The 10133-nt window shown below is 68.3% G+C and overlaps 2 protein-coding genes across 6 annotated transcripts; both read left to right on the top strand.

Annotated features, from left to right (window-relative positions):
- The first annotated feature begins 1410 nt into the window (after positions 1–1410).
- Positions 1411–5137, top strand: ALDOC (aldolase, fructose-bisphosphate C). The gene is made up of 9 exons (XM_087751703.1): positions 1411–1544; positions 2348–2470; positions 2547–2758; positions 2850–2904; positions 2975–3135; positions 3467–3550; positions 3634–3808; positions 3889–4088; positions 4631–5137. Exons 2-9 carry the CDS (start codon positions 2359–2361, stop codon positions 4724–4726), a joined length of 1095 nt encoding a protein of 364 aa, XP_087607829.1. The 5' UTR covers positions 1411–1544; positions 2348–2358; the 3' UTR covers positions 4727–5137.
- A 459-nt stretch (positions 5138–5596) lies between these two features.
- Positions 5597–9918, top strand: PIGS (phosphatidylinositol glycan anchor biosynthesis class S). 5 transcript variants are annotated; one of them, XM_087752096.1, is made up of 12 exons: positions 5597–5701; positions 5793–5932; positions 6000–6111; positions 6539–6628; positions 6790–6881; positions 7048–7246; positions 7583–7725; positions 7828–7942; positions 8205–8350; positions 8475–8575; positions 8941–9151; positions 9313–9918. In XM_087752096.1, the coding sequence occupies exons 1-12, from the start codon at positions 5611–5613 to the stop codon at positions 9586–9588; spliced, it is 1716 nt and encodes a 571-aa protein (XP_087608222.1). In that variant the 5' UTR covers positions 5597–5610; the 3' UTR covers positions 9589–9918. The 5 variants fall into 5 exon arrangements, with proteins under 5 accessions (XP_087608222.1, XP_087608221.1, XP_087608220.1 ...); XM_087752095.1 differs by having other exon boundaries at positions 6536–6628; XM_087752094.1 differs by having other exon boundaries at positions 7583–7942.
- The last annotated feature ends 215 nt before the right edge of the window (positions 9919–10133 follow it).

The following is a 10133-nucleotide window of genomic DNA, read 5'->3' as shown; positions in this document are numbered from 1 at the left end:
TCCTACACCCCCATCATGGGGCTGCGGGCCACATGCCTGTTGCGCGGGGATGGTTCCCCTCCCAGCGTGGCTCTGGCGTGCAGTATCCCCTGGGTCCCTGGGAGCGCTGCCTGCCAGGCGCTGGGAGCTCTGCCAGCTCCTGCTCCCAGCCCCCCCTCAGCCCCCCGCTGCTGCATGGAGGGGGGCTCCCTCGGGGGCCCCCCTGCTCCCAGTACAGCTCCAGCCTCACCTCCCTCCTTCCCTGCTAGGGCATCTCCTGCGGGATCCCCCTCCCGCTGCTCCTGACCCCAAGGATGCTCCCAGCTGCCACGGGGGCCCTGCGGCACCTCCCTCCCCCAGCATGGCCCGAAATAGCAGCGTTCAAACAAGTGCTCTGGTTTTTAATGGCCTGCTTCTCCTGCCCGGGGGGGATCACCTTCCCCTGCCCTCCATCACAGCCCCGCCACCCTATGCGGCACGGCTGCTGCGACACCCGGGGTGCTGGCACCTTTATGTGCCCCGCACCCAGGAAACAGAGGTGTTCAGGGTTGCGCCTCTATTTACCAGGTGCGTGGGTGGCTCACAGGGAAGCAGTGCTTGCTGCTCCCTGGCCTCGCCTTCCTCCCTGCTGCGGCTGTGACCCTGCTGGCAGGGGCTCGGGTACGGTCCCCCGAGACAAGGGGCTGGCAGTGGTGCTTCAGGCTGCGCCCGGCGCTGGGGTGCAGGGGGAGACGCGCTCCTCTCCCCGGATTAGGGCCGTGCGGGGTGGCTGAGCCCTCCTTTTACGGTGGGGATTCAGCAGCGCTCGGCCTTGGCAGCTGGCCCGTGGGGTGAGCGAGGACACAGCTATTGTCCCTGCGTGGGCTTCAGGCAGCTTTTTTCGGGGGGGGACCGGTTTGCGGGAGCCCCCACCCTGCCCCAGGGGTCTGGGGCTCTGTGCTGCTGGGGCTTGGCTCCGGTAGCAGAAGTGATGCAGCTGGGGTCCCCGGCACAGCCGTGGGGTGGCACAGCGGGGTCCCCAGCCCGGGGGTGGCCCAGAGGTGATGAGGGGAAGGTCCCCGCCTGTAGTTGGCAGTGGCAATGGGGGGGCACGGTGGGGTCCCCAACAGCAGCAAAGGGGTGGCAGGGGGAGTCCCTGCCTGTAACCGGGAATGGCACAGCAGGGTTGGTGGCACAGAGGGGTCCCCAGCAGCAGCAGGGGGTGGCACTGGGGTGGCACAGTGGGGTCCCTGGGTGCCATGGGGGTCCCTGCCCACGACGGGGGGTGACTCAGTTGGGTCCCTGGCGGGGGGGTGGGCACAGATGGGTCCCCGCCCGCAGCAGGGGGTTGCAAAGGGGCGGCACAGCGGTGCCCCCCACCCGCGGTTGCCACCCTGGGGTCCGCACCGGCGGCAGGGGCTGCGGCCGGGGGCGGGGTGCGTGCGGCGGGGGGCGGAGCGGGCGGGGGGCCGGTCCTGGCGCGTGCCGCCCCGCCGGTCACGTAGCTCTGCGGCACCGCAGCCCCATTTACCGCGGGGCCGGACCGCGCAGCCCGCAGTCGCGCCCGCCGCCGCCCGCCCTGCACGGTAAGGGGGAGCCGGGACGCCGGGGGGCGGCCGGGGCTGCAGCCGAGGGGCCCCGGCGGCGGGAGCGGGCAGCCCCGCCGAGGCTCCGGGTGTCTCCGTGCGGCAGCGCCGGCATCCCGGGGGTCGGGCAGGGCTGGGGATTCCGGGGCAGGGGGAGCCTCAGGCATGGGGTGCTGGGGCGGGGGGGAGCCCGGAGACGCCTCCGGGGCTGGCGCAGCCCGAGCTCCGGCGGTGCCGGCCGGGGGATCGCCGCCCCGGGGGAGCACCGGAGCCCTGGGGCTTCCCCGGCCCCGCGGCCGCGCCAGCCCCGGGCGACCGCCAGCCCCGGGCTATCGCCAGCCCCGGGGTACCCCGGTGCCGGCCGTGCCGCCCCTGGGGCCTCTCCCTCCCCAGGCAGCGCCGCTCCTGGGGTGTTTCCATCCCCCCGTATCCCCGGCCCCGGGGTGCCCCCGGCCCCCGCATACCTCCCACCCGGGGTATCCCCGGCCCCGGGGTATCGCCATCCCCGAGCCCCGGTTCCCTGCCCCGGCCCCCCGCCAAGCTGCGCTCCCTCAAGATGGCTGGGCTGGGGGCGGGCGGGCAGGCAGCAAAATGGCTGGGAGCTCCCCGGCATCCTCCACGAGGCCCTGCCCGGCCCGGCCCGGGGTGCGGGCAGCTGCCCGCTTAGGCAACGCGCCCGCCCCGCGGACCGGCAGGGCCGGGAGTCCCCGGCCCGGGGGTCCCCGGTCCCCGCAGGATGGGGGTGCGTGGCAGACGGGGGGGCCGCCCTGCCGGCGCGTGACTCAGCCGCCGTCTGCTTGCAGCCACCGCCACCATGACGCACCAATATCCCGCGCTGACGGCCGAGCAGAAGAAGGAGCTGTCAGACATCGCACTGCGCATCGTGGCCCCCGGCAAGGGCATCCTGGCCGCTGATGAATCTGTAGGTCAGTGCGGGGGGGATCTGTCCCACCACCGCTTTTCCCCACGCCTGAGGCTGACGAGGGTGCTGGGTGCCCGCAGGAAGCATGGCGAAGCGCCTCAACCAGATCGGGGTGGAGAACACGGAGGAGAACCGCCGGCTGTACCGCCAGATCCTCTTCAGTGCCGACAGCCGGGTGAAGAAATGCATCGGGGGCGTCATCTTCTTCCACGAGACCATGTACCAGAAGGCTGACGACGGCACCCCCTTCGTCCAGATGATCAAGGACAAGGGCATCGTCGTGGGCATCAAGGTGTGGGGGGTGTCCGGTGGGTTTGTGGGCTGCTGAGGGTGCTTGGAGGGTGCTGGTGAGGCTCAGTGCTGCCTTCCCCTTCTCTCCGCAGGTGGACAAGGGCGTCGTGCCGCTGGCCGGGACGGATGGCGAGACCACCACGCAGGGTAGGTGGAGTGGGTAGGGGGGCGGGGGCCGTGGGGTTTGGGGCTGTGGGGCTGACATGCTGCCCGGCAGGTCTGGACGGGCTGTCGGAGCGCTGTGCCCAGTACAAGAAGGATGGGGCTGACTTTGCCAAGTGGCGCTGTGTGCTGAAAATCAGTGACAACACCCCCTCTGCGCTCGCCATCATGGAGAACGCCAACGTCCTGGCCCGCTATGCCAGCATCTGCCAGCAGGTATGTGTCTGGTGGCCGGGCATCGCCCCGCGGGATGGGCATTGACCCATAGGATGGCTGTTGACTTAAGGGGCCAGGTATTGCCCCACAGGGATGGGCACAGATCCGTGGGGCCAAGAACTGACCTTCCTAGGCTGGGCATCACCCCATGGGGCTGGGCATCACCTCCTGGGGCCAAGCACCCCACTGGGACGGGCATCACCAGCAAGGGTGGACACTGAAGCTCAGGGCTGAGCATTGCCCCCCAGGTCCAGGCATTGGCCCACATTGCCGTGGGGCCGGGGCGATGCCCAGGGATGTCCCTGTGACGGCATCTGCCTGGTGTTTGCAGAACGGCATTGTGCCCATCGTGGAGCCAGAGATCCTGCCCGATGGTGACCACGACCTCAAGCGGTGCCAGTACGTGACGGAGAAGGTGAGCAGTGGAGCGGGCAGCAGGGCGGGCACTGTGCCACACTGTGCCGTGCCGGGGGACTCCACGCTGCCCGTCCTCCCCAGGTGCTGGCAGCTGTCTACAAGGCACTGAGCGACCACCACGTCTACCTGGAGGGGACCCTGCTGAAACCCAACATGGTGACCCCTGGGCACTCCTGCCTCACCAAGTACAGCCCCGAGGAGATCGCCATGGCCACTGTCACTGCCCTGCGCCGCACTGTGCCCCCGGCCGTGCCAGGTACTGGCACTAGGACGTGGCGGGGACCAGGAGGGGGACGCTCTGTGATCCCCCTGGTGCCATAACCCCGCTCTCTGCAGGTGTCACCTTCCTGTCTGGGGGTCAGAGCGAGGAGGAGGCTTCCATCAACCTCAATGCCATCAACACATGCCCGCTGGTGCGACCATGGGCCCTCACCTTCTCCTACGGGCGGGCGCTGCAGGCATCGGCGCTCAGCGCCTGGCGCGGGCAGCGGGACAACGCCACCGCCGCCACCGAGGAGTTCGTCAAGCGTGCAGAGGTGATGGGGACGGTCCCCGCGGGAGAGGGGGACTGAGGGCTGCGTCCCATAGGGTGGTGGGGACACCAAGGGCTGTGCCCCACAGGACGGGATGCCAAAGGCCGTGGTCCCCGTGGGGACACACACTGGACTGTTTCCCTGTGGGATACGGGACAGTGAGGACTGTGTCCTCAGAGGGCAGTGGGGGATGCCAAGGGACAGGTCCCTGTGGGATGGGCCATGCCCCGTAGGGTGATATGGGACATTGAGAGCTCTGTACCTGTGGGAAGAGGGATGCCAAAAGCCGTGTCCCATGGGGTGACGGGGGACAACAAGGGTTGGGGGGCATGGGGGACGCCGAGGGCTCTGTCCCCATGGGAGGGGGATGCCAAGGGCTGTGTTGCAAGGGCATGGGGACACCGAGGACCATGTCCCTGTGGGATGGGGCACACAGAGGGCCATGTCCCTGTGGGCGGGGGGGCCCTGAAGGCCATGTCCCCAGGGCCTGGGGGACCCCCAGGGCCATATCCCACAGGGGCCACTGACATTTCCTTTCTCCGCAGGTGAATGGGCTGGCGGCGCTGGGCCAGTACGAGGGCAGTGGGGACGACTCGGGGGCCGCCGGGCAGTCCCTCTATGTGGCCAACCATGCCTACTGAGCCCCGGCTGGGCGCCCCACCGGCCCCGGCCCCCGCCCCGGCCCCTGCCCCGCCACCGCTCACACCCTGCTTCCACCCCGGCCACCCAGGGGAGCCGCCACGCGGGGAGGGGAAGGGGAGCACATCCCGCGGGCCGACCCCACGCCACCGTGTCTGCAGATGAAGTGGGGGGCCCGGGCTCTCCGGCCCCTGAAGGGAGCCACCTGGGTGCCCCTTGGCGGGGGGCTCTGGCCAGGCTGGGGGGGAGGCCTGGCCGTGTGGGGGGCAGGAGGGGAGGCCTGGGGGTGCCCCTGCCCTGCCGTAGCTTCGCAGTCCTGGTCGCTGCCGCCCTTGAGGCGCCTGTGTTGTGTTTGCCGTGTGCACCCCGTGTACCAAATAGCCTAACAACGAATAAACGGTAGAGACAGCGCAGTGCCGCCTCCTCCCTCGCTGCGGGGTATGCGGGGACCGCGCTGCCCCATCCCTCCGTCGGCTCCGGGCAGCAGCCGCAGCCTGTCGTGCTCACCCATGCAATGAGCTCTGTGTGGTCTCAGCCCACCCACACCCATGGCGGGGCTCTGGGAGCCAGGAGCGGTGGCTGGGTTCTCCCTAGGGGCCATGGGGCGGGTGAGGAGCCCCCTGGGAGCCCCTGCTTCCCCCCTCTCCCCGTTTCCATCTCCCATTCCCGGCGGCGGTGCTCGGCGTCGCGCAGGCACCCGCTGCGCCCCGTCCCGCCCGCGCGGAGGCACCGCTTGTCCCTCCGCGGCACCCGTAGTGGCCGCGTGGCCAAAGCCCGCCTCCTCAGGGCGCGCACCGCGCTCTCATTGGTGCCGCTGCCCGCCCGTCTGCGCTACCGCTCTCCGCACTCCACACCTATTGGCTGCCGTGAGGACTGGGCGCTCTGGATGGCTGAGCTCGGCGCAGGCCCCGCCTCCTCGGCCGGTCCGGAAGTGAAGATGGCGGCGGCGGCGGCGGCGGCAGCGGCGGATGAAGCAGGTACCGGCGGTGCCCCAGCCCCTGTCCGCGGGTGCCCGGTTCCCGCCCCGTCCCCGGGGAGCCGGGCCGGTGCTGAGCGCTGTCCCCGCAGAGCGGGCGCGGGGCCGACGGGCCGCCCTCTCCTTCGCGGCCATCGCCGTGGTGCTGGGGCTGCCGCTGTGGTGGAGGACGACCGAGACCTACCGCGCCGCTCTGCCCTACGCCGACATCGACGGGCTGGGCCAGCTGCCGGTGAGCGCCGGGGCTCCAGGACGGCGGGCCCGGGGGCTCGGGTGCCCGGGCTGACGCCTCTGCTCAGTTCCAGCTGGCCGTGCCCGTCGCCGTGGTCTTCGCCCCGGGGTCGGTGCCCGGGGACCTGCCGAGGCCGCTGCCGTTCAAGGACGTGCAGGAGACGGAGATTTCCGTGAACGGTGAGAGACCCCTCGGGCTGTCCCTGCCCTCCTGGGTGGCCTCGTCCTTCCCCGGGGGCCCCTGCGTGCCCGCGGCTCCTCTCCCCAGGAGCCTGGCACTGGCTCTCAGCCCGGAGCTCCCCGCGTCCGCCAGCATCATCCCGTGCTGAGCGGGCAGGGCAGGGGAGCGGTGGGGACAGCGAGGTCCCCAGGGTGCCGCAGGGAAGAGACCAGCTCCCCTCATGCCCTGCTGGCGTGGGGCTGCCCTGCCCGCCAGCCCAGGCCACGTGCTGGGGTGGGTCGGTCAGCTGAGGTGGGAGCTGGTGCCCAAAGGACCCTGTGGCACATGTCCCCCTGGGGCTGTCCCTTGTCCCTCTTAGCGCCTGGCTCCTACAAAGGGCCTGGTGGCCAGGACTAGCGGCTTCACTGGGGCTTTCTCCCCCAGCAGTGAGAACCAGTGTCACATCCTGCTACCAGATGGTCTATCGCAGCACCACAGCTCAAGAGGAGGCAGCGCTGGATGTGGCTACTGCACGAGGTACTGGGGCAAGGAATCGCGGTAGCTGGGGTAGCTCTGTGGGGGAGCAGGCTCCTCTTTCTGAGGCTGGTTGAGCAGAGGACTCGGCTTTGCTGCGTCTCAGGGTGGGACAGGGATTGGAGTGAAATTCCCAACCCTCCTAATGCCTCTTACTTCCCCAGAGGCTGACGCTGCTCTGCACCCGCTACAGGATGCCTCACTGGGCTCTCTGACCGTGTACGTGGTCCCTGAAACCTCATGTCTTCTGCCTCAGGTAGGGAGCAGCACCCTGCAGTGCCAGCCTCTGCGTACTTCACCCCTCGAAGGTGCCCTGGGCGGAGGCATCCGTCCCCAGGCTGTTGCAGGTGGCACCGTGCCGTCCTCCAGCGCGTTGGCAGGAGCCAGCCCGCTCCTGGCCCTCACCCCTGCCCCTTCCCCAGGGCATCAGCGTCTACGTGGGGAAGCACCGCAGTGCCCTGGTAAGGGCTGGGGGGGGCCTGGCCACCCTCCACACCCGCCTCCGGCAGCTCATGCAGGTGATGTCCTTCACGGACAGCTCCATCGCCGCCGCCCTCTCGGACCGCATGCCTGGCAGCCAGCTTGGCCCTGACGCCCGACGGCACTTGAAATCCAGCCTGGGTATGGACGTGAGCCCCAGCCCCGTTCCCTGACCCGGGAAAGGCTGCTGGCTCTGGGGGAGGCGCTGTTCCTGCTGTTCCTGCAGCATCCCTGGATGTCTTCTGGGGTAACAGACGCTGGGGTCTTGTCTTTGCCGCTGGCAGTTGCTCTGGGCCAGGACCCGTGCTGTGATTGCCGTGTGTTGGGGTACTTGTGCACAACCCCGCATCGGGGAGGGTCAGGGAGGAGAGGATTGGGTCCTGCTGCTCTTGGGAGCTCTGTCACGGCTGCGTGCCAGCCTTGGCATCCACGGGCGATGGCCGTGGCAGTGCCACACAGGCTGTGGGTCCTCGGCAGGGTATGAGATCACCTTCAGCCTGCTGAACCCTGACCCCAAGTCCCACGCCGTGCACTGGGACATCGAGGATGCCGTGAACCGCTACGTGCAGCCTGTCCTGGACAAACTGAGCTTGGTGGCCAACTTCTCTGTTGACTCACAAGTGAGGGCTGGGAGAGGCGATGAGGAGAGCCCAGCCCTGGCCTTCCTGGGTGCCCCGGGGACGCGCTTCTCTGCCAGCAACGTCTTTGTTGTGTGCCTGCAGATCCTGTACTACGCTGTCCTAGGAGTGACGCCACGCTTTGACAAGGAGTCCTCCAGCTTCCTCCTGAGCGCCCACAGCCTCCCACACGTCATCAACCCTGTGGAGGCCAGGCTGGGTGAGCACTGCGCTCCTGGCTCTGCTGAGAGAGGGGGGACAGCTGTGCCTTTGGCCTGTGCCCCTTCCCTCCCCACAGCACCGTGCCCTGCCTGCCCCAGATGGGAGCGAGGGTGGCTGAGGCCTGCTGGGCTGGCAGTGCTGCTTGGGGCTTGCCGTGGAAGGAGGAGCAGGGCTGCGCTCTGCCCCAGCACTGCGTGCAGGCCATCTGCTCTCGCTATCCCTGCCGGCTAGGGGAGTTCTTTGACTCTGTCCCACTGCAGGTTCCAGCGCTGCCTCACTCTACCCCGTGCTGAACTTCCTGCTCTATGTGCCAGAGCGCTCCCACTCCCCTCTGTACATCCAGGACAAGGACGGAGCCCCAGTGAGCACCAACGCCTTCCACAGCCCCCGCTGGGGCGGCATCATGGTACGGGGCCATGGGGGTGCTGGCAGTGCTTGGGGAAGGCGGTGGCTCCCCATCCCCAGCGAGTGCTGGCAGCCCTGCCAGCCCCAGGGCTCCGGCTGTGCCTCGCTGACATGCTCTCCTGCAGCTTTACAACGTTGAAGCCCCTGCTTCCCCCCAAGCCTCTCTCCCACTGCATGTGTACGTGGACATGGTGCGAGTGATGGAGGTTTTCCTAGCCCAGCTCCGGTGAGGATGTGCTCTTCCCTCCCTGGGCCCTCTGTATGCTCTCCTGGCACACGTGGAAATCAACGGGGTCAGAGCAGGCTGTGCCTATGCAGCTCGTTTGCTCCTCCATGGGCTCTGGGAGGCTGAGGGTGGCTTTTCGTGGCCTTTGAAGTGCTGACCATGGACCAGCACTGCTCTCTGGCCAGGAGTGGGCATATCTCCCATCTCCTGGGGTGGGAGACTTGTCCTGCCCCTCCTGCAGGAGGCCATCAGGTGTGGGTTGAGGCCTGCCGAGGCTGAATGCAGCAGGGAAGGGGAATAGTGGGGAAGCACATGTGGGACTGCAGGCTTGTGATGCTGGCTGGGACCTTCCCCTCTATTCCCAGGTTACTGTTTGGGTTGTCGCGGGAAGAGCTGCCCCCTGAGATCCTGCTGGAGAGCCCAGGGAACGAGGGGCTGGCTGACTGGGAGCTGGACCGCCTGCTCTGGGCCCACACCGTGGAGAACATCGCCACCGTGTCCACCACCTTGAACTCGCTGGCCCAGCTCCTGGACAAGATTGGGAACATTGTCATCAAAGACGACGTTGCCTCTGAGGTAGAGCTGGGGCACTGTGAGGTGGGGAGCAGAGGGGGCCGGGCGTCACCGTGCCTGTGCAGACCATGAGCTCTCGCTGGTGTGGTGCTGCCCAGGCCTGGCAGCGAGCGAGGCGCTCAGGCTTGTTCCAGGGACTGACTGTTGGTGTTGTTCCCGCACAGGTGTACCGAGCAGTGGCCTCAGCACAGAGCGCCATGGCTAAGCTGGCCACAGGCCACCTGCACTCAGCTTTCCAGGCCAGCAAGGAGGCAGTCACCTCCTCTGAGCGGGCCTTCTTTGACCCGTCTCTCCTCCATCTCCTCTACTTCCCTGATGACCAGAAATTTGCCATCTACATCCCACTCTTCCTGCCCATGGCTGTCCCCATTCTCCTCTCCCTGGCTAAGATCGTCCGGGAGGCCAGGCAGCGTAAGAAGGAGCCCACCAAGATAGACTGAGCCCATCGCCATGGTGCCCTGTCTTTGGGGCTGGGGCTGTCCCCACCTCGTGCAGCATGTTGTCACGGACTCACAGCCTGAGAAGGCGCCCCAGAACGGGGTCAGGGCCAGGCCTGACACCTCAGCTTGGGTCTGCCCTGGCCAAGACGCGGGAGTGGGAAGAGCGGCTGCTCTGAGGGTGGGGAGATGCTCTCGATCTGGGTCCTGAGCCCTCTGCCCAGAAAGGCTGAGCTCTGAGAGGAGGGAGGGGGCTCCCTGCGTGCACCCCCTGGCCCTGCACTGTGTTCAGAACAAGCTGCTGTATAAATAAAGAAAAACCCTGGTGTGTGACCCTCCTCTCCTCTGCCCCGGCGCTCTGTGGGTGCCCGTTGCCCTACCCTCCCCTCGCCCAGCTTGCCTGCCCCTGCACCCCGCCTTGGTTTGCTCTGGCTCCTGTCCCATGGGCGTTTGGCCCAAAGTGCTTGTTGGGGGGGACACTTTTGGGGTTCAGCTGGGGGGGGGCAGTTCCTAAGGGGCTCTGTCTCTTCTCGATGGGTGTCGGGCCG

The sequence above is a fragment of the Nipponia nippon genome, unplaced genomic scaffold (assembly GCF_047370975.1).
Source record: "Nipponia nippon isolate SJK-2023a ecotype South Korea unplaced genomic scaffold, ASM4737097v1 scaffold_15, whole genome shotgun sequence".
NCBI lineage: Eukaryota > Metazoa > Chordata > Aves > Pelecaniformes > Threskiornithidae > Nipponia > Nipponia nippon.
Note: the sequence above shows the minus strand (reverse complement) of the source record. Positions and strands in the feature narration are given on the sequence as shown.